Raw genomic sequence first — 24405 nt, forward strand, 5'->3', positions numbered from 1 at the left:
TTTGAGAAATTAAAGAGTACTGGCCCTGAGGGTGACCAGGAAAAACTTCTCATAAGAGATGGAAGCAGGGTTAAGCCTTGAAGGAAGCTACAGATTTTTAAAGAATTTTTGGTTATTTTGTATTTGACAAACACCATCAACATTCACCTACATCTCCCCCTTTCAGTTAATTATTATTAATAATAAAAATCCATGACAAGCATTCAAACAAAACAATTTCACACATTGTCCAAAAAAGTAAATTTCATTCTGCACAGTGACATCACCTCTGTCAACAAATAATTTTAAGTTAAGGATTCTAAGAGGCAGAGGGGAGGATACGATGCATTCCATGAATGTAGAGAAAGCAACTCTGTAATGGGGGGCTGGGGTTGGGGTGGGGGCAGGAGATGGATTGCTAAGTTTGGAAAACAGCAAATAGTATAGTTTGGCCAAAGTGGAGATAAATCAATCTGTGATTTCGTTTTTGTAAAAAGATATTCAAGGTAAGTAAGTCTGCAAAGGTAAGCTGGAGTCAGACAGTAAGGGTCTTTAAATGCCAAACTGATTTTGTTTTTTTTTTCCCAGAGAAAATAGGGAGCTATTGGAGAATCTTGAACTGTGTAAGAGCTATGCTTTAGGAGAATAATTTTGGCAGTTGTATGGAGGATGGGATGGAGAGATGGGAGAGAGGAAGCAGGGAATTCAAGCAGCAGACGATTTTGGTAGCCCCTCTAGAAGAAGATGAGCTCTTGAAATAGGGTACTTGTCGTATGAGGGGAGAGAAGAGATGGAGCGATATTAAACATTTATTAAGTACCTACTATGTGCTATATATTTTGCTAAGAACTAGCAAACACCGTGCTGTGGAGATCGAGTCTTCAATACCTGGCAACTGATTGAATAGTTGTGGCAAAAGAAAGGGAAAATCCATCTCCTCGGTTTTGTACCTGGGTGACTTTGGAGGAGGGGCTAGTTTAATTGGGGAAAATAATTGGCATCCAATTCCACATTCAGCAGGCATATGGAGATGTGGATCTAGAGCTCAGGAGAGATAAAGCTGGACTTGTAGATTTGGAAGCCATCTACATAGGAATGGTAACAGCCTGTGGGAACTGATGAAGTCACCAAGAGAAAGAACATGAAGAAGATTCTGGAGAAAGCCTTGAGTGATTAGCACCACTTCTCTACTAAGATCCAGCAAAGGAGATTGAGAATGATTGGTCACATACGTAGGACAGAGGCCTAGGGAGCACAGAAGGAATCCAGAGAAAGGAGGTGGTCAACAGTGTCAAAAGGGGCAGAGAATCCAGGAAATATGCAGACTGAGAAAAGGCCAACACACTAAGTGAATGGTCATCTTGGAGAAAAAGCCTGGCCTAGTGGATAGGGGTCAACCTTCCAGTTAGAAAGACTTGCCTCTGACATATACTGTGTGTATGACTCTGGATAAGTCACTGAACTCCTCAGTATCTTCAGTCAGTTCCAAAATTATAAATTACAGATGTATTACAGATGTATGTTCCCAACCTGGGGGATATATGTTTGACTAATCTCCCCTTTTCCCCCACTTTGATCCCCTCACATGACAAGTACACTATTTCAAGTATTCATCTCCCTGCGACACGCATGAAATTACAAATCCAGACCAAACAAACCAACCCACAAAACCTTGGAGAGAGGAATTTCTGTAACTGGTGGGGGTGGGTGGGAAGGTAAACTGTGGCCCTAAGGGAGTGAAGACCGAAGAAGAGGTAGGAATCATGGCAGCTGTAAGGAGGGTGGAGAGATGGGAAAGTATTCCCATATGGGAGCAATGACTAAGGAGAGGAGGCCCAATTAGGGCACCCATGTGAGGATTCAGTACTGTGATTGGGGAGAGGGGGTGGCATGAGAACTTCAGGCCTGAGCTCCTCTTGCCTCCAAGGCCCCATGATTCACTGTTAGAGAGCCAGGCACAACTCCTTATAAATGAGATGAGTCAACACACAGGTACAGACTCATTAACTTATCTTGCCAAAAAGAGAACCTCGAGTACCTACTTACAGAACAGCACGGATGCTCTTCCTCAGTCACTGGTCTGGTGGAAACAACAACCAAGTGATACACTCTGTGTCAAGGCAGGAAATCTCAATTCTAGTCCAACTCTGCCTTAGACGTATGTGATCGGACACGTCACTGGAGTTCAGTTTTCTTATCCGCAAAATAGGAAGAATGAGCCAAATGATCTATAACATGGCCCATTCCAGCTCTGAAATGTTGGGTTTCTGATTTCTTCGGCCTCACTGTTTTCATGGGGAGCCGGGCAGAAAGTGCATTCCTCAGTTGTGCCGTCAGAGGGCAGTGGTGGTGCATTACAGCGGTCAGTCACTGCTTCTACATTTCAGTCTAATATCTACCTGCAGGGAGCTATTTTTAAATTTTTATTTTTTTTAGAATCGTATTGTAAAGCTAGGACTGGAAGGCGTCTCTAAGACCATAAAGCTTACCCCTTCACTTTTCAGATGAGGAATCTGAGGCCTATGGAAATTTAATGACTTACCCAAGATCATAGGGGTTTAAGTGTCAGATCAGAGACTGGAACTTTCTAGTTCAACCTCCTCCCCTCCTCCCACCTCCCACCCCAACTTCTGTCCCCTAAACACGCTCAATAAAATCCGGTGGCTCCTATAACCTTCAGGATCAAATATAAAGTCCTCTGTTTGGCATTCAAAGACCTTCATAATCTGCCCCCCTTCCCCCACCTTACCATCTTTTTATCCCCTACACCCCAACACATGCTCTGTTATCAAATGACCCTCACACAAGATATACCATCTCTTGATTCTGGCTATTTTCCCTGCTGTCCCCCATTCTTGGAATTCTTTTCCTCCTCATCTCTGCCTTCTGGTTTCCCTCAAGTCCCAGCTAAAATTCTGCCTTCTGTAGAAGCCTTTCTAGTCCTTCTTAATCTTAGTGACTTCCTTCTGAGACTATCCCAGAGTTATTCTGTCCATATCTCGTTTGTACGTAGTTGTTCATATGGTGTCTCCCCCAGCAGATTGTAAATTTTGAGGGCAAGGACTATCTTTTGCCTTTCTTTATATCCCTAACATTTAGCACAGTGCCTGGCACATAGTAGTTGTCTTAATAAATGTTAATTGACTAAGGAAATTGATTGTTAATTGATAAAGAAACTGAGTCTCAGAGAGATTAAGTGATTTGCCCAATATCCCACAGAGGTTAAGAGGCATAGCAGATCTTGAAATCTGAATTCTCTCCCTTCCCCACCCCTCTTAAATAAATCAAAAAAGCAGTGATCTCTTTTTTTTTTTTTTTTTGGTGAGGCAATTGGGGTTAAGTGACTTGCCCAGAGTCACACAGCTAGTGAGTGTTGCGTGTCTGATTTGAACTCAAGGTCCTCCTGACTCCAGGGCTGGTGCTCTATCCGCTAACAGTGACCTCTTCTTGAAGCACATTCTCAAGGTAAACTACCTTCATAAAAATGACAGGAGGCTATATGTGAAATTTTAGAAAATTTCAATCAGAGCTGCTAAGAAGACAGTGATGGGGAATTATTGTTTGGATACATTATATTCAAGTGGTACAAAATATCTTATTTTGTTAATAAACAACTAGAGACAAAAAAAAAAATCAAACGAATGAAATTGAGCAACAAGTAATAGATTTGGAACAAGAGACCCAAAAACTTGTGATTGGAAGTCAGCTTTTTCAAGAGAGAACCTCATGGTCTGTTAAGGGGAAACCAAGAGTTTTTAGGTATGCTGAGAGAGGGGGGGCTAGAAAATGGCTTGTGAACACTAGTACCAAATAAATCTGTCCACTAGTGACCCTTAGTTATCTGCTCCCCAGCGTGAGACTCCTCAGAAAGATACAGCAGTGTCCACGTAGGCAATTTTTTTTTTTGTCCTCCAGAGCACCCAGGGCCAGGCGTTGGGTACTGGTGCTTCCAGGAAAAGCCAAATGATAGTGCCAAATTGTCTCTAATGTGAACCGTGCCGGTTCAGAGCAGGCTAGCAGCCAAGTGGTATGGATGTGGTCAAGAAAAACTCCCTGTGTGTTTAGCAGACAGAAGACAGCCAGTGACCGCCAGCTGACCCAGAAAAAAACACTCGTTCCTAAGGGGTGATTCAGATTTTTGACCTTCTTTAAGCTGAAGGCCCATTGGCAGATATGGAAAGTTATGCCAAATGACTGTCAACAGCTTGTTTGAAACTGAGCTGCTGACTCTCATCTCTGTTGCCTCGACTGATTGGAGGAATACAGTTAGCCACTGAAGCTTTGCTATTGCCCTAGAGAGACAAAGCCACAAGTCCCTCCAAACTAAGGAGACCTAGAAATGAGCTTTGCCTGATAATCTTTCTTCTGTTCTTGGATAAACCAGGGTCTTGGCTATGACATTGAGACATCCCTCCCCAGAACTCTGTGGCCAAGAGCTCCAGTTGATGAGGTGGTGAGTTCCACATCACTGGAAGTCTTCAAATATTGGCTATATAATCACTTTGGGGGTGGAATTCATGATTTAGAAAGGAATTGAACTAGATTCTGCTCAAATCCCACCTTCTTCAAGATGTTTTCCTCCTCTCCTTTCCCCCAATGCCTTTCCTCTGAGATTACCTGTCATTTGCACTGCATATATTTTGTGTGTAGATAGTTACTCATCTACTGTCTGCTCCATTAGAATTCAAGTTCCTTAAGCTGCTGGACAGGGAACCCTGATTTGTAAATTCCATTATCGGGGCCTAGTACAGTGCCTGGTACATGATATTATTATTGTCATTGTTCAGTCATTTCAGTCGTGTCTGACTCTCCATGACCCCATTTAGGGTTTTCTCGGCAAACACACTAAAGTGGTTCGCCATTTCCTTCTCCAGCTCATCTTACAGATGAGGAAACTGAAGCAAACAGGGTTAAGTGACTTGCCCAGGGTCTCACAGCGAGTAGGCATCTGTGGCCAAATTTGAACTCAGGAAGAGTCTTCCTGACTCCAGACTCAGCATTCTATCTACTCTGCCACCTAGCTGCCCTCCAGCTCATCTTACAGATGAGGAAACTGAGGCAAACAAGGTTAAGTGCCTGCCCAGGGTCACCTAGCTAGTAAGTGTCTGAGGTCACATTTGAACTCAGATCTTCCTGACTCCAGGCTCAGGGTTCTACCCACTGCACCACATAGCCCCTGATAAGCACTTAATAAATACTTGTTGATTGACTGAAAAGACCTCTGAGATTTAAGGAAATGTGGTACAGCTGAAATCATATTGGCTGTAGAGTGAAGGAATCTGAGTTCAAATCCTATCTCTGATGCTTATTACTTGTGTAATCTTAGGCAAATTATTTAACTTCCCTGTGCCCTAGTGTCCTCATCTGTAAAAGAGGAGGACGAGAATTAGAAGATTTACTAATCCTCTACTGATCTGAGTCCTTTCTAGCTCTAAAGATCTGATCTCTCAAACCCCTTTTTATATTTTAAAGTTCAGTTTGGTTAAAGCAAAGGGTATTTGAAGAGTAGTGGAATAAGTATGAGCTGGGATAAGTAACTTAATCCTTGTGGACTCAGTTTGCATATGTGTAAAATGAGATTAGACTCCAGGAGTGAACAAGTTCTTATGTACCAGGCACTGTCCTGGATGCTGGAGATACAAATACAAAAATGAGGCTTTCTCTGGCCTCTAGGAGATTACATTCCAATGGGAGATACAACCCACAGGGGAAGTGGGAGCCAAGGCAGGAAGTTTTGGTCTGAGGCATCAGAGATTGCGAGTGAAACCACTGGGAAATTCACTGTCCCGTCTTTTCTGGTAGCAATAGTAGCATTTTTTGTTTCCCGAGTAAGAAAAAAAGCAAGAGATGGTGAGTGGTGAGGGGTTATGGCAAGAGTGGAGGGATAGTCATGTCCACAGGTGGCAAGATGCTCTTACTACGTAGGAGCCTTAATTTCATGGTAGATTAGATAGAATGCATGATCTAAGGCCAGCTAGGTAATTGTGGGTAACATGAGTCTTACCCATTCACCTACCAATCAAGATAACTCAGATGTTTCTAAAGTCTCCTTCCAGCTCTAGACCTATGATGCCTCAGAAAGGTAGCACAGAATCTCAGACCTAGGGCCTTAGGAAGCCAGAGCTTGATTGTGCAGGGCATGAATGTCAGGCTGAGTCTGGACTTTATTCAGCAGATAATAGTAAGCCATTGACAATGTACTATCAGGGCTGTGTGTTTCTGTTTACAAAGGAGAGTGGGAGAAAGAATGTGGACAGATAGGGAAACGCCTAGAATCTATGTCATGTGAAGAGCAAGAATGGGGATATTTATCTTAGAGAAGAAAAGATTTGGGTGGGGGAAGGGGAGAGACAAAATAAACGTGTTCAGGTATCTGAAGGGCTATTATAAATGTGTTCTGTTTGGCCTCTGAGGGAAGAACCAGAAGTAACGGGTGGAACCTACTGGAATAAGTTAAGGCTTGATGTAAAGAGAGACTTTGTAACAATGAGAGCTGTCCGAAAGTGGAACGTGCTGCCTGGGCAGGTAGTGGGTTCCATCTATTTGGAGGTGACTAGGCTGAGGCTGGATGGCCACTTGTCCAATGTGTTATAGTGGGGGTTGCTTTTTCCAGCACGGCTGCTGAGGTCCCTTCCAGCTCTTATATTCTGTGATTCTTGGACAGCCCCAATGGAAAGGAGTGAGCCTTCAGTTGTGTAGGTTTTCTCCCCCTATCACTGCTTTGTTTTGTTCTCTTCTAACCTACACTTTAAAAAATGCAGATGGATTGTTGTGCAACATCTAAAACCTGTGAGAGCTTGTGGTTGTGCTAAGTAGGGTAGAGATTTTTACCCTCTGGGTCTCCAAATACAGACATGTGCAGATGTGCATGTGTGTCAACCCATCCTACCTCCACCCACTCACATTCCTCTTCTCAGAAACTCCTCTGCCCAGAGTCCCAGGATCCCAGAGCTTGAAAGGATCTTGGAGACCGTTCTAAACCAACCCTGAGCTGACCAAGGAGCCTTTGATAACATCTTCCAGCCTCTGACAATACATTGAGGGAGAGGAAAGTCAGCCTCTCTCCTTTCAGCTCATTCCGCTTCGGGAGAGTTCTAATTATTAAGAAGGTTGGTTTTTTGTTTTTGTTTTTGTTTTTCCCTCTCACACCAAGTGCTGATCTGCCTCTGTGCAATGAGTTGCTCTTGCTCCTAGTTTTTGCCTTCTGGGGCCAAGTAGGACAGATTTAATCCTTCTTCCACATGACAGCTCTTAAAATATTTGAAGATAGCTATTATGAATACCTTGAAGCCAGGAGGAGGCTGTACCACCCAGAGGCAAAGCCAAGTCATCGCAAGGCAGGCGGCAAGGAAGGGAGCATTTCAATCTCTGAAGTTCCATCCCCTATGGCCAGCAAACTCTCCCAATCCCTGGGATACTGAATCTTGAGCTGCTTAATAGTAAACCACCCCTCTACCCAACTCCCATTCCAGTCTTATTCCCTCAACCTTATTCCTCCCATGTGTCACTCCAATTCTGCCTAACCCTTCCTTTGTAACCTATGAAATTCCTGTTACATAATTAACAAACTTCTCTTCATTTTAGGTCCCTCATGCTCTTGTCATTTTCTGATACTCATGGAGATCTGGCTTCCTCCTGAAGAGACTCCTATCCCCTCTAGAATTGGCTGTGACTTCTCTATAACCCCAATATACAGGTCCCACAAAACAGAGAGAATATTCTTTACTTTCACTCCCACTTCTAGACTCTTACTCTACCACCATCACTCAGTAACCTCTACTCCTTTGAAGTTCACTCTATCTAAACTTATCAACTCATCACCCAATCCAGATCCTGGTGGCAGCTATCCATTGCTTCTTAGGGCATTCTTCCTCCTTTCTCAAGGAGTTCATTGCCTAGGTCACAATCTCCTTTCCCATGCCAATATCTTCCATTTTAATACCAAGGGACTTCAACATACATGTTGATGTTCCCTCAAACACCCAGGCTTCCCAGATCTTTAGTCTCCTCAATTATCATGACCTCCTCCACTCTACCTTAACCACCTTATTCTCTTGATGTTGCTGTTACCTACAAGTTTTCTACTTCCATTATCAAGAATTCTGATATTCCTTGTCCTATCATAACCTCTTATCACTCTATCTCTCCCTATGCTTCCCTCCTTCTAAACCTTTTCTTCATCCTTACCATGACCTCCAATCCTCTATGCTGTCTCAAGCAATCTCCCCCTCCTCTGGCCTCTCTTTACTTCCTTCACAATCCTGGCTGCTACAATTAAGGAGTCCAATACTATGCTATGGATTATTCCTACCATTTTCCTTCTCTGTTCACTCTGTTTGGAATGGAATTGGAGGAAGTCAATTTGGGGAACTGGATTGACTACAAATTTATGTATCTGATATCATTTAGACCCTCACTGAAGAAAGGCAATCCTTTTACTCCTGTGTAATTGATTTTCTGTTGCATTCCCCATAGCAGCTGTTTCAAAACTTCTTGCGTCTCTCAACCTCCCTCATATTTTACTACAAAAATAAAAGCCATTCACTGTTAGGTTTCCTCCCACTGTAAGTTTCTCCTGTTCTACATTTCAAAACTCTTTGATATCATTTCCCATTCTCTCTTTGCCAAAGTCAACACCTCTACACATGTCCTTGACCCCATACCCATCTCCTTCAACAGATTGCTTCATAATTATATTCTCTCTGTCTCTCATTGTGTTTGCTCTCCCTCCTTCTCTCTCTCTCTCACTCTCTCCCCGCTTCCCTCTCTCCCTCATCTCTGTTTCTGTCTCTGTCTCTCTCAAATTTCTTCCTAACTATTGCTTCCTTCCTACTGCCTACAAACATACCAAGATCTCTCCCATCCTTAAAAAGTCCTCCTCACTTCGCCACCTATCACCCCCTCAAGCTATTCTATCTAGGCACTTTCTGAGATTGGTGAATTGGTGATTCTCTGTCTTTATCCTGCCCTCTTGATTTGGCCTAGGTTCATTTCTTTGAGATTGTGTGTCTTTTGAGGAAGAGAATTAGGCTCCCAGGGTCCTAATTAAACCCCTACTGCAGATTCCTGATGGCTCTAGTCTTAAGTGGTTCCCCCCCATAAGAAGTTGGGTAGAATATAAAACATACCCACAGTAGAAAGATAAATGAGTAATAGAACAGGCAGTTTTCTTCCAGCAAAGATAGGGAACAACTAAGAAACAGACAATCATAGAATATTTTCAATTAGTTGAGAGGCTACTATCAACTGTTTATGGGACTTTTGCAACAGGGCTGCTCATTAACTAGTTTACATTTAGCTTCCAATGAGTACAGCTCAAACAATTTCAAATGGATTCTTTTCTTTTTAGGGGTGTCTCTCTGTTAGTGACTCTCCCCTTTCCCTCATTTTGCCTCTGCTCTGTCATTGCCTCTGACATTGTTTCCACAACTGCTTCAGTTGACCAATATACCTTGGGTTCTTGGGGACTCAGAGAATCATTGTTTCTCATCAAGGGCAGCAGGAAGGAGACTGGAGGAGTAGGGATTGCCCCTTTAGTAATTTACCCATGGAGTTCTGGCTCAGTATGGTTGACAGGAAGGGCCCCTCCATCAGGTATCCCAAAGGGAGTGCTATATTATCACTAGATATCTTGCCTTCTTTTCACAGCCAAACTCTTTTTTTAGTGAGGCAATCAGGGTTTAGTGACTTGCCCACGGTCACACAGCTAGTAAGTGTCAAGTGTCTGAGGCCAAATTTGAACTCAAGTCCTCCTGACTCTAAGGCTGGAACTTCATCCACTGCGCCATCTAGCTGCCCCCCACAGCCAAACTCTTAAGGGGGAAAAACCCAACTGTATTCTTGTTGCCCCTACCTCCTTTCCTTTCACTCATTTCTGAACCTTTTGCAAGCTGCTTCTGACCTCACCACTCAATTGAAACTCTTCTCTCTAAAGTTACCAATTAATCCATATTGCTAAACTGATGACCTTTGCTCACTCCTTATTCTTTCTGACCTCCATAAAGCATGTGACACTATTGATTTTCTCCTCTTCCTGTTTACTCTTTCTATCTAGGTTTTTATGACATTGAGTCTCCTCCTACCCATCTGAGAACCTGTCATTCACCCTTGCTGGATTATCATCCATATCACCATCTCCTAACTGGGGGCATACTCTAGGACTCTGCCCTGGGCCCTCTTATCTATCTATACCTTCTCTTGGTGACCTCATCAGCTCCCAAGGTTTTAATTCTCTTCTTTATGATAATGACTCCCAGCTCTATGTATCATCCCCTAATCTCTCCAACCCTGGCATCACATTGCCTATTAGGCATTTTGACCTGGATATCTTATAGTCATTTCAAACTCAATGTGTCCAGAATAGAACTTTCCTTTTTCCATCTTCATCTTTCTTTTCCAAACTTTTTCCACCTTCCAAAGCTCCCTATTTCTATAGAGGGCACTACTATCCATTTGGTCATCTGTGTATATAATCTCTGTGCCATCCACGATTCTTTCCTCTCCCTCATCACCCAATCAGTTGCCAAATCTCTCCATTTCCACCTGTACAAAATCTCTCAGATCTATCCCCTTCTTGCACTTACATAGCCACCCTAGGTCAAGACCTCATCACTTAGACTATCATAATAGCTTTCTAACTGGTCTCTCTCCTTTCTAATACAGCCTCCACACCATACCAGAGTGATTTTCCTAAAAGCATAGGTCTGACTGTATCGTTCCCACACTCAGAAAACTCTAGTAGGTCCTTCTTACCGTTAAATTCAAATACAAACTCCTTTTTGGAGAAGGGAGACATTTAAAGACCTTCACAACTTGGCTCAAACATTTCTCACTTTTTAATTTGTCACATTCCTTCAAGTACTCTTTGGTCCAGCCAGATTGGTCTGCTTGCCAGACAGTCCCTGCTCATAAGGAGCTAACTTTCTAATGGTAGAAGTCAATCCACAAATAGGACTAACAAACACTGGGCAGGGAGGTAGGCATACCTGGGCAGTGGCATGGCTGGAGATATCTGAGAAGTACTATAGAGGCCTGTCAAAGCTCAGAGAAGTTCTGGAGGCAGAGTTCACCCAATATCTCTAAGAGTGTCATCACCTCTGTTCCCAATTGGTGCTTTCTTCTTCCAAATAATTTGTACTTATTTTTGTATATATGATGCATATGGCTTTCCCTAATAGAATATAAGCTCACTGAGGGTAGGGATTATTTCATTTTTAACTTTGTCTCAGAGTATTTGCCATGGAGTAGGCATTTAATAAGTGCTTATTAATAAACACCTAAGTCTTCTCATCCATATCATCATTCCTCCTCCACTTATTTTTAAAGAATTCTCTAATTTTGCTTTTCCTAAAAAAGTCCAAAACTGACTGCAGTACTCTAGATGTAGCCAGAGCAGGGCATGGTAAAATAGAACTACAACATCCTTAGTCCTGGATACTATACTTCTCAATGCAGGCTAGGATAGCATCAGTCTTGGGCTGCCATATCACACTGTTGACTTAATATCGAGCTTGTAGTTCACCGAAATCCTCAGATCTTTTTTCAGAGAAGCAATTTGTCATGTCTCCTCTATGCTGTCTTTTTGACATTGATTTTTGAACCAAGTATAGAATTTTACATTTATCTGCATGAAATTTCATCTTAATCAAGCTGACCCTTTATTATAGACTGTTGTGATGGTTTTAGATTCTAATTCTGTCATGCATATTAGCCATTCTTCATCCTTCATCCATCCTGTTAGTGATAGAGTCAACTTTACTTCCTTAGGATTTCTAGCTCACCCTGTTAATTACCCATATTTTATGCATTTAAGTATAAATATCGGAAATCACAGGTTTTATTACTGACTTTCTTCTGGGATATCATCTTCTATCCCTCTTCTGCCATTCATCAAGCTAAGAAGATCAAAGTTGGCAGTTCCTTCTCTTCTTGTCCCCATTATCCGTTTAAAGACTTCTTGATGAGATTCAAAAGCCCCAAGGTAAGTATGCTTTATTTGTTAGGTATTCTATTTCTTGCTAAGATCCTGTTATTCCATTATTTTAACTGGTGGTCCAGAAATTCAAATCCCCATTCAAAGACAGCATTTTGTTATTTGGCTCCTCTCCTACTCAATTTGCCTTTCTCTTCTGTATCTTCAATCTTTAATCATCGATAGTGATTAAAACACTACCTGTGCCCTCAAAGTTTTTAGTTTTTCATCGTTTGTTTTCATTTTTCTTATGAGTTCGTGATCATTAGCAATGCTTTCTAGTTCCTTATATTATAGTTTCTCATAAGAATCACCAGAAGTAATGGTTATCAAGTTTGAGAATTCTTGGGCAGTTCTCCATTGCATCCTGGATATATGCTCCACAACTAATAGTTGCCTGTGTCCCTCAGTAAAGAGTCATCACCATAACTATCTCTTCTTCCCTTGTATGTTGTGAGAAGACCTCTTGCATGATGGTAATATCATTCCTTGGAACTTGAGAAGCTACTTCCTCCAGAAATACTCCAGCTTTTCCCTTTGCAGGAAGATCTTTATACCTATTACCAGGGGTATGCTAATAAATGTTTAACTTTTTTTTTTTTTTTGGTGAGGCAGTTGGGGTTAAATGACTTGCCCAGAATCACACAGGTGGTAAGTATCAAGTGTCTGAGGACATATTTGAACTCAGGTCCTCCTGACTCCAGGGCCAGTGCAGTATTCATTGAACCACCTAGCTGCTCCTTTAACTTTCTTAAATGTTAAATTTCTTAATGTTTAGCTTTCTTAAAATGCAAAAATACTAGTAAGTTTAATCTGTAGTATTAATACTTTTTCCATTATTTTCTTAAGTCTAGACAACCAAAAAATAATAAACTACTAATAGAGGAGACTGTTATAAGATTCCCTCAGTTTAAGAATCCTTGGCTATATCATAGTTAATGACTGAAATGTTTTGGCTATTTGAATGGGGATGGTGATGGTCTAGAATAACCTGCCCCTCTCTCACTTGGCTCCAGCTAATACAAAAGTGTCCCCCAACAGGTCGCCCATTTAAGGAACAGCTTTCTATTCACTAATAGGAAAAGATTCCCTTAATTCAAAAATATAGTCTCCAATGAGTCATACAGAGTGGGCTAAAGAGGAGGCTTTCTGTTCATTATTAGAATAGTATTCACTTAATTGAAAACTGACTTCCTCCTTGAAAAAGGGACACTACCTCCAGGAATCTAAATTTAGGAGATAAAAGATATTGCACTAAAGATGAACAAAAGATGAATATATTCAATGTTGGAAAGGCTATAGGAAGTCAGGCATACTAACATCCTGTTTATGGAGTTAAAAATTAGTCCTGCCATTCTGGAAAACAATTTGGAATTAAGCTTTTTTAAAAAGTGATGAAAATATCCATATTTTTTATTTGTTGCTTTTTTAAAAAATTTTCAGCTTTAATTTTCCCGCAGCCCCTCTCCTACTTGAAAAAAGCAACCAGTACAATGCATTTGAAGTCATGCAAAGAAAATAAAGTGAAAAAAAATGCTTCAGTCTGCACTTAGAGTTCATCAGTTTTCTCTCTGGAAGTGGATAGCATTTTTCATCATAAGTCCCTTGGAATTATCATCAATCACTGTATTGATCAGAGTAGCTAAGTCTTTCACAGTTGATTATCATTACAATATTGTTATTACTGTGTACAATATTCTTCTCATCCTACTAATTTCACTTTGCATCAGTTCATATAAGTCTTTCCAGGTTTTCCCCTTTGTTATTTCTTACAGCGCAGTAGTATTCTATCACAATTATATACTACAACTTATTCAACCATTCCCCATTCGATGGGAATCCCCTCAATTTCCGATTTCTTGCCACCACAAAAAGAGTTGCTATAAATATTTTTGTACAAATAGGTCCTCTTCCCTTTTGTTGATTTCTTTGGAATACAGACTTAGTAGTCGTAATGCTGAAGGCAGTTAGATAGGATAGAGCACTGGGCCTGTAGTCAAGAAGACCTGAGTTCAAATCTGGCTTCAGACACTAGCTGTGTGGCCCTAGGCAAGTCACTTAACCTCTGTTTACCTTGCGGCCCTGGAAAAGGAAATGGCAAACCACTCCAGTCTCTTTGTCAAGAAAACCCCATGGGCAGTATTGGCATGCTATGGGCTTACCAAGAGTGGATACTACCAAACAACTGAACAATAAGTGGTATTGTTAGGTCAAAGGTTATGAACAGTTTTACAGTCCTTTGGGCATAGTTCCATATTGTTCTCCAGAATGGTTGGACTGGCTCACAACTCCACCAATAATGCATTAGTGTCCTATTTATCCATTTCCCCTCCAGCATTTGTCATTTTCCTTTTCTGTCATGTTAGCCAATTTATAGATGTGAGGTGGCACCTCAGAGTTATCTTAATTTGAATTTCTCTAATTGACATTTTAAAATTTCTTCTTCTGAAAACTGCCTGTTTCTATCACTTGACCATTTATCAATTTGGAAAGGCTCTTATTTTCATAAATTTGGCCCAGTTGCCTATATATTTGAGAAATGAAACCTTTATCAGAGAAACTTGCTGAAAAAAACATATCCCAGTTTCCTGCTTTCCTTCTAATTTTAGCTGTGTTGGTTTTGTTTGTACAAAACCTTTTAAATTTCATGTAATCAAAATTATCCTTTTTATCTCCTGTGATCCTCTCCATCTCTTGCTTAGTCACAAACTCTTCCCTTCTCCATAGATCTGACAGGTAAACATTTCCATGCTCCTCTAATTTGCTTATGATATCACCCTATACGTCTAAATCATGTACCTAATTTAACCTTATCTAGATATATAGTGTGAGATGTTGTTCTATGCTTAGTTTTTGCCAGACTGTTTCCTAGTTTTCCCAGTAGTTTTTGTCAAATAGTAAGTTCTTGCCTCAATAACTTTGAATCTATGGTCATTTACTACTGTATATTGTGCACCTAATTTATTCCCTTAATCAACCACAGATGTCCATATTTTTTGACTCAGAGACCCCATTGCTCATTACAAGGCAAATGCTCCAAGGAGGCCAAAGACAGAAGAAACTTCCCACATACACCAAAATATTCATAGCAGAATTTTTTGTGGTTCCAAAGAACTGGGAGTAGATACCCATTGATTGGGAAATGACTAAACATATTTTTAAGAATAATTTTAATTTTTGTTATTCTATACTTGGCAAACACCAATTAACAGAAACATTTCCATATTCATGGAACAAAAAAAGAGGCTTGTACATGAAACCACTAATCTCCATTACAAATAGCTTGCCCTTGTTTTTTTTAAAACATATAATGAATTCAGTATTTTTATTTTAAAGTTGTATGGCTTATCTGTATCTGTCTCTAAATCTCCTTTTATTCCCATCTGGCTTTAGAAAATACTTCAATGACCTTCTTAGTTCTTTCCTTTCTTTTTTAACAAAACACTATCATTCATCCCTTTCCCCATACCAGCACCCCAAATTTAAAAAAAAACAACTGACCTTCCCTGGTGACAGATAAGCATAATTAAGCACAAATTCACACACTGGAATGGCTAAACAAGTTGGAATGCATGAATATAGTGGGGAATTACTGGACTTTAAGGGGAAAAAATTAATATGAAGAATTCAGAAAAACATGAGAACTTACATGTCAACTGATGTAGAACAAAGTAAGCAGAACCAGGAAAACAATATACACAATGACTACAACAATAGAAATGGAAATACCAAATACCTAAAAATGGCTGCTGTGTAATTATAGTGACCCAGAGAAGAGATGAAAAAATGCACCTATTGCTTTTCTTTGAAGAGGCAGGGACTTATAGGTGTGAATTCTGTATATACTGTCAGACTTGATGTTTGTATTAGTTTTTCTGACTTGCTGTTTTCTCTTTTTTATTCTTTTTTGTTTGTTTTTGCAAGGAATGATATTCTGGCTAGAGGAGGGGGCAGGATATATTTGGAAAAGTATGATATAAAAACAAAAGGTATCCATTAAAAAAAAAATCGTTGCCTTGGATCCTAACAAGGAGAAACATGAGTAAGACCATGTAGTTTTACCTGATCAGAAGTAGAAGGTGGAGCTTTGAGAATCAGAATTTCTGTAGTTTCTCTCCTAATTTTGTTTTCCTACCTTCTAGACAACCAGGAGAGGAGTAGCCCCTTGGTACTGTTCTTTCTTAGCCTTTATCTATCTTTCTTTTTCCCATGAAAATGAATAGAGGAATAGAGGTTTGGCCTCTATTATTATACCCTGTTATTATTTATATAGTTTGATATATTATGTAATATAGTATAATAATTATATTACATAATATTATTATTATATCCTGTGCCCTATCCCTTTCTCTCTCTTCTAAACTCCAAGCATTTTCACCAGTTGTCCAGGAATGTCCACGCCTGGACCTCTCTCCCTCTTCATCTCTCTCTCCTGACTTCTCTGGTTTCCTTCAAGTCTCTGCTAATGTCCTATTTTCTGCAAGAAACCTTTACCAGTCCTCCCTAATCTTAGTCCCTTCCTTTTGATATTATCCCCAATTGATTTTGTGTGCATCTTTGTATGCAGTCTAATGTTTTCCCCATTAGACTATGAGCTCCTTGAGAGCAGGGACTGCCTTTTGTCTTTCTTTGTATTTCCAGTGTTTAGCACAATGCCTGGCTTATTGTATTTGCTTAATAAAAGCTTGGTGAATGGCTCTTGGTTGGCCTTGAGAGTGGAGTTCTCTTTCTTTCTCTCACTAAGTTCTATCCTTTCCTGGAAGAGGGAATGGTAGTGAGCATAATGACTCCCTAAACTTTGTGTGGGCAGAGGAGCAATGAATGGTTTTTAATTTTCTTTTTTCTCTTTTCTTCTCTCTTCTAGGAGTCAGGAATTCTGTATGGCCTGGCGTCAAGCCAGGTTGTGCTAGGCAAAGGGCAGAAACTGATTGCTAATCCATTGTCATCCATCTTCTAGGAATGATTGTCTTTTTTAGGATGCTTTTTTAATAAGTCTGTCTTTAGCAGAGGCAGCAGGGTGAATAGAAGGGCTGAAAACGAGTCCAAGTGCTTCCTCTGATACATACTGGCTATGTGACTGGACAAATCCTTTAATCTGTCCGCCACACCCTCAGGACAACTCTCTGAGTATAAATTGAAAAGAAGGTACCAAGCTGTATTAATAGAGGGGACTTCTTCATTTGGGAGTTCTCCTTACAAATGAAATCACAAATCCAGTGCTTATTCCTACTCCTCTTTTCATCATAGCAATGACTATTTTTATTTATTTATTTTTGGATGGGGAGGGGAGTAGTTCAACTTCCATAGACTCTCAAGGCCAGTGCCTAGAAGATCTGGCATTACTGGCTCTCAACTTATTTGGGATGCAAAGAGGCTCAATCCCAGGCTCCAGTAAGGTTAATCTAAAGCTAACAGTGTTTAATGTTTATCTCTAAAACACTGCACAGTCTTTCCTTCCATATTTGGTCTTCAAAGCAGAGCTTCGGCTCTCTGACCTTATAGGGTAAGCAAGGAGATGTGGATTAGGGTCAGAAAGGTAAGCAGCATTACTGAAGAAAAACAGCATGTTTCTGGTTCTATGTCTTCTTGTCTTTCACCTCTTCCTTGGAGGATATTAAGGGCACCAAATAGTTGGGGTGTTTTGTGTCTTTCTCTGCCCTCTTCTACTCACAAGATTTCTAGAGTATTCTGTTTCCGTTGTCAGGGAAGGTGAAGGCTCCTCAGATGATCATTTCTCCTTTGCTTCTCTTGGAACACTTTGAATACTAGACAGCAGAACAATGTTCTGTACATTTTGTACTGGGCTCAGTTAATACTTGTTTAATTACTGTGCAGATAGTGAAATCAGTTTTTGTTATGGCCTGCCATGAACTGTTACTGTTCCCCAGGCCTATGAGAAAATGAATTGAGGAATGAATGAAAAAAGCATTTATTAAGTGTTTGCTATGTGCCAAAGGCCTGGGGAAGCAAATAGAAAAAAACAAGATAGCCTTTACTCTCAGAGCTCACACACTAATTGGGATAGGTAATACCTAAAAGAAAGTTCATCTGCAGGGTGGAGAGAAAGGCACAGGGGTCCTGAGGTTGTGTCATTAGGTCAGATGGGGGGGGAGGGTCCTACAGGGTAAGGTTTGAAGGCCTTAAGAGACAGAGGCAGGGATGATGGTGAAGCTTGCTGGCCCTCCATCTCCCTGAACAGACAAGTGAGATGAGGATGAGGTGACTCCCACTTCATCAAAGCCACGAAAGCAGTTGAGAAACCCAGATTGAGTTCTGGGACTGCCTGGGGTGGGGGTGGGGGCAGGAGAGGAGGTGGGGAGCAGGAAGGCAAGAGGATAAGGGCACCCCCAATGGCAGCTGCTCCATGATTTTAAAATGATGAGGAAATGCTTCATCTCCTTCTGGATCATTATGCATATGGTGATTAAGGGGACATATCTCACAGACCTATCATTATGTGGCACAGCTGGGGACCAATTGGGAGTCTTGGTTTGGCACATAGGGCACCAACCAAAGAGTTGTTTAGTCTATGCTAACTAGGGACTAGAGAAAAAAACTCTCCTCTTCCTATCACATGGGAATGAGGGAAACCTGAGGATATTTTTTTCTCGTACATACATAAACCATTCATGCTACCAAGCCACCACCACGTGAAACATCTCTTCATTACCCCATGACAAAGTTTCCCATTTTCAGAGCCAGCATTAAATTGCTGGTGAAAAATTGAGTGATGCTCCTGGCCTCTAGTGCAGACCCCTGTCTTTTCCCATGGGATGGCTGTTCACCATGGACAATGGCAACTTGAGACGGCCTGAGTTTCTAAGAGAGGACTTGCCCCTCTATGAAAATGGAATGGTACTCAGAATGGCTATTTGGCCTCACTTCCCTCCTCCTCAAGGGCTGAAGATGTGGATAACCTCACACTTTCTAAACCTAGCTCCACCGTGAAAGTCCAGGGTCAGATATAGCCAGCCGCATCTGTTACCAATCATGACATTCGCAAAGCCTCACGAAGGTCCGTCTTTTTGGAGTTGCAACCCCTGCTGTTGAATTTGATATGGGAACCAGCTTCTCTCCATAAAAGTGTTAGATTTATGATTTTAATTTTTAAGGGAATTAAAATGAATGTTGGGGCAATGTTTGACACAGCTGGAAACTGCTGCAGAAGCAGGCCTGGTAATCCCTGGCACAGTGGTTCCCCACCCCCACCCCCACCCCCACTGCTACCCCCTTCAGCTTGGTTGAATGCTATAGGTTTTATTTTCACAGTTGCAGTTTTCTTCCTTTCCCGGTTCTATCAATGGCTCGATGGTGTTCTAGAAAAAGATCAGTCTGATAAAATATTTCATTTAGGCCTCTCACCCCTACCCCCATCTCAGATTCTGAAGTTTATGGTTTCTTTGATGATTTGTTACTGATACTGTTTGGGAGCTCTTGTCAATGTTTATTACTCCTCTCTTGGAATAAAACTATGTTTATGAAGTCCAAATGAAAAGAGTTTATTTTTTTCTGGCAGCTTACACTTTAAATCATGGCTTTCAGACAAGAAGATATATTTCAGGATGAGGAACTCATTAATATTTTTAATCCGTTAGAATCTCCTCTCTCATTTCGATTTGCCTGACACAAGCAGATTTCTTCTCTTGGCTCGGACTCTCTGAACTTGCCGTGCTCGGCTTCCAAACCCCAGGGACTGCAGTGTTTCTGCCAAATACTTCTGGCAAGGGGACACACAGAGCATCACCAATAGCTTCGCATCACCCCCTTTTAATAAAAAAAAAAAACCCAAGTAAATACATACACATAGAGGAAGAAAACCTACTTTCTGATTCTTCACTTTCTTCCATCTTCTGGGTCAGCAACATAACGCATTCTACAGAAGACCCTTCCTATCCGTTCCCTCACCCCTCAGGCGTCTCACAGGGGCTCCTAAGATTATCGAGGCACATAAAATGATGACTGATGACCAGAAGGAAGTGAAATAAGAAATCTGACTTCTCTCTCCATCCTTCTTTCTCTCCTGTATCTTCCTTACTTCTGGTGAGCCTTTATCTATAAGCCCATGTTAAGCATTTGAAGAATATGACTGCTAATAATGATGATGAGAAAAGCAATAACCCTGTCGTATTCCATAGTGTTTTTAGCTTCAAAGCGCTTTCATGAGTGTTCTTTCATTTTATGTATTTGTTTTTTTTTTTAGCCTCCCCCTTGAATGTGAGTTTCTTTTCATGGAAGCTAGCTGCTGGACCACAGAGGGAGATGGACATCTTCTTTCCCTGTGTCTTTTTCTCCCACTGGGGTGGGGATGGGAGTGGGGGAGCTGCTATAAAGTAATGCCCTGAATTATGCATACAGCTCTTTAGGGCAGGTCTCATGAATGCAGAGGGAGCTGAATACAAAAAGAGAGAGGAGAAGGGATAAGGATAGGTCAAAAGGAAGGAGAAAAGAAGAGAGAGAAGAGGAGGAGTAAAACTCATGTAGGTTGAGATTGGTAAAGTGGAGTCAACAATTGCTTAGGATGCCACAGATTGGTGCCACTTGTTCCCTAAGTACAGAAGACTCATCCTTCTTACCTGCAATTCAATCAGTAGCCAGTCATTAAGTTTCTATTATGTGCCTAGCACTATGGATAACACAGAAGACACAGTCTCTGTCTTTAAGGTCCCTATAATCCATTTTAGGGTACAAGAAATCCACACACAAAACAATTAGTAAGCAATGTAAGATGGCTAAAAATTAATGCTAAATTGTGCAGGGCAGACAGAGAGAGAGAGAGAGAGAGAGACTAGTATGGTAGATAGAAAGTTGGATTGGGGTCGGAGGACCTAAGTTCAAAGTCCAGCTCTATGGCTTACTAAATTTATGACTGTGGGCAAAACAATTAACCTCTCTTTGGCTCAATTTCCTCATCTAAAAATTAGAGAGTTAGACTGGATGACTCCAAGTTCCCCTTCCAGCTCTAAACCTATGATCCTGGTTGGTTGCTGTCCTTCGTAGTTGAAGAGGACAAAATGACATCATTACGACAGACAGCGTTCCTGATGTGTCTGATGAGACCGATATGAGCTCGAAAGGCTTTACCGCAGGGCAGGCACAAATAGTCCATGTGAACATTTGGAGTGAAGATGTCTCTAAATTTGCACATCTTACGTTTCTTTCGAGTTACTGCAACTCTAATGATCCTAATGGAATTGGGGAGAGCATTCCAAGGGGGATAAGTAGAACCAGGCTCACTGCAGCATCACTAAGCGTGATGAAAATAGGACTTTGGTCTTATGTGGTAGGCAGAGACTACACCGAGTACTTCCAGAATATCCTTATGGTACAGAACGTGAAAACAGGAGAGCAGGAGAAGGGGGAAGGGAAAGAAAGTTACCAATGGAATCTTGGAGGAGGTGGGTGAGTTTGCTGTTCCGGTAAGGAATGTGACCACGGTGCTCTGACAGGGCTCCCAGAACATCAGCTAGGGCCGCTAAGCTTCGATTTATAAACGAGGTCTCCCTCAGGATTGTCCCTGTCACTCCAGACATACCTAAGGAAAACCAAAGCCACACTCAATTCTTACTTGTCTTTCAAATTTAGTTTTTGGGATCTGGTCTGGTTTTGTTTGTTTTTGCTAAATATCACAAAGACTATCATTGAATAACTATGTCAGAAAAAAAAAAAGCAGAATAAAGATTTCACAGGAAGGATCTTCCTCCATGGAGTTTTTTGTTTGTTTGTTTGTTTTGGTTTGGTTTTTTTTGGCTAGGCAATGGGGTTAAGTGACTTACCCAGGGTCACACAGCTACTAAGTGTTACGTGTCTGAGGCTGGATTTGAACTCAAGTCCTCCTGACTCCAGGACTTGTGCTCTGTCTACTGCGACACCCAGCTTCCCCCGCCATGTAGTTTTATTTATACATTTGTACATATACATTTATATATACATATATAAATATTATATATATTGATACCATTAACTTTGGTCCTGTAACAAGCTGAACAGTCAGCAGCTAAAAAGCTTGGTCGAGTGCTCCTTTATAATATGGAGTCTAATTTTCAAAACATTATTTGGGACAGGAGACTAGACTTGTAAAAAGAAAAGGAAAAGAAAGAGAAAAAAATTTGGCCCATTGGGATGTAATGAAGATTAAAAAAAAAGCTATCGGCAAAGGGTGGTAAGGTACAGAGGCTCAAACATTTATCAGGCCTTTCTCACATTTTTTCCAAGCTCTCTATTCTGCAAACAGGTTCAAGTTAAGTGCTATCATGCCAAGGGTATCACTTCTGGAAGGGTCAACTTACCAATACATTCACTGCCAGCCAAGTCCACAAGTTGTAACTTGGTTTGGACCTGCTTCTGTTGCTCTGTGGGGTCCAGGGGGATTGGTACTGGAGAAAGACCTTGGGGAGAGAAGCCCGGCTTTTCACTTTTTGTTACTCTCTGAGGGGTTGTGCACAGTATCTCTTTACACAGCTTTTGACTTGATTGTTGATCTGCTATAAATGAGGGGGGAAACCACTGGTATTTTGTGAGGTAAAAAGATGATAGGGAAAATACAAATTCACTTCACAAGGGTTGTTGATGTTGAACCTTCAGTTCAGAGGCCAACAGATTCAACATATTTACGGGTCTATAAAACTGTTGTCATTTACTTCACGTCTTATATATGGACTGGAAAAACTGCAGAGTGATAATTAGTGGTTTCTTTTGGCAATAATGCCAAAAGCAAAAAAAAGGAAGAGGGGATCATCATTTGTCTGTTGGATGTTAAACTAATCTCTAATTGCCAATACTTGTCTCAAGACAAATTAACAATGTTTTCCAGAGAGGTTAAGTTACAGTATGAGCAAATGTTTCCATTTTCATTAACACCAGAACAACTAGACTAGGCAGAAAAAAAATCTACCCTAATGTTTATAGGCCCCAAGAAAAAGGGATTCCACAGCCTCTCTTTGATAACCTAATGCAATAAGCCTTGACTTTCTTTACATCAAACTTAAATTCTTTAGGTTGCAACAGACATTTCCTCGTCCCATTCTTAAAGGTGGTGACCACTCTACTAGGCCTAACCCTAGGTCCTGACCATGGTAGGTGCTTAATAGTGGTTTGCTGAGTTGAATAACTATGATATTCTTCAAGTTTTTCAAGGTTATGCAATTCATTTTCAAGTATTTGTTTAGCTATCTCTGTAAATGTGATGATATTTTTGGTATTTATTAAATATAAATACATGGAGGAGGAAAAAATAAATACAATCACAAGAAACCCCAGCAACAGGGGCACTTTTCACTTACCAGCAACATTTTTTTTCCCATATCATAAAAACTCAGTCTCTGGCAGTGTTTTTGCCAGGCCTTCTCCCATCTGTTTAGTCATGGGTTTTTGGCCCTTCCACAGGCCACCCATTTTCATTACCTGTTGGGTGTGCCCTGCCTTTCTATACAAACAACTTAATTAAATTCAATTTAACATTTATTAAGTACTTATCATGTGCAAGGCATGAAGGCCACAAAAACAAGAATGGCTCCATTCACTCACTAGTATAAGTATATAAAATATATGCAAGGTAAATATAATTTGGATATGGGAAGAAGGAAAGCACTATTTGGGAAGCTTCAGGTGAGGCCTTGTGTAGGGGGTGACACTTGAGACAAGCCCTAAAAGAAGCTAGGAATTCTAAAAGGTGGAAGTCAGGAGGAAAATTATTCCATGTGCAGAGTGTGAGATGGAATGTTGTATATGGGATCTGGCAAGTGGGCCAGTTTAAATAGAATGCACAATGGGAAGGGGAATTCATGTGAAATCAATCTGTACAGAAAGGACGGATCCAGACTGTGAAAGGTGGTAAATGCCAATCAGAGAAGATTTTATCCTAGAGACAATAGAAAACCACTGAAGCTTCTTCAGCTGGACAGTGATATATCAGGGTAGAATCTTGGAGAAATATGTACATTTAGTCAGTAAAGACAACAGAGTAGCAGGGTGAGAAGCAGAAGAATAGTCTTATGAAAGCCAAGGGAGGAGTTCAAAAAGAAAGCAGTGGTTAATGGCTAAAAACACACTGAATACTGTGGAATTTAAGGTTCTGGGCTGAGAAAAGACCACTGGATTTGATGACTAAGAGGTCAATGGTGACCACTTTCCAGAGACGTTTCAGTGCTGTGGTTAAGAGAGGACAGGAGGTCAGAGTGTAAGAGGCCATTGTACGGAGGAGAGATTAGACTTGTTTTTGGCCTTCGAGAACAGAACTAGGAATCCTGGGTGGATGTTGCAGAGAAGCAGGTTTAGGTTTGGTGTCAGGGAAATCTAATAACCCATACAAAACGTGCAAAAATAATTAAAGCAGCTTTTTTTTTTTGTGATAGCAAAGAAAGAAAAAGCAAGGAGGTGCCAATCAACTGGGGAATTGCTAAACAAATCATGGTATGTGAACATAATGGAATAATACTATTGTTCTGAAAGAAATGAGG

The 24405-nt window shown here is 40.9% G+C and overlaps 1 protein-coding gene across 1 annotated transcript in view; it reads right to left on the reverse strand.

Annotated features, from left to right (window-relative positions):
• Positions 1 to 19466: 19466 nt before the first annotated feature.
• KIF25 (kinesin family member 25) overlaps positions 19467 to 24405 on the reverse strand; it is a 78508-nt gene continuing 73569 nt past the window's right edge. The window contains exons 11-13 of the mRNA XM_027854856.1: positions 22237 to 22431; positions 21327 to 21482; positions 19467 to 19714 (exon numbers count right to left, since the gene is read on the reverse strand). Of these exons, the coding sequence (XP_027710657.1) occupies positions 19557 to 19714; positions 21327 to 21482; positions 22237 to 22431 (509 nt within the window). The 3' untranslated portion in view covers positions 19467 to 19556. The remainder of the gene's footprint in view (positions 19715 to 21326; positions 21483 to 22236; positions 22432 to 24405) is intronic.

The sequence above is a fragment of the Vombatus ursinus genome, unplaced genomic scaffold (genome assembly GCF_900497805.2).
Source record: "Vombatus ursinus unplaced genomic scaffold, bare-nosed wombat genome assembly UNPS02010639.1, whole genome shotgun sequence".
NCBI lineage: Eukaryota > Metazoa > Chordata > Mammalia > Diprotodontia > Vombatidae > Vombatus > Vombatus ursinus.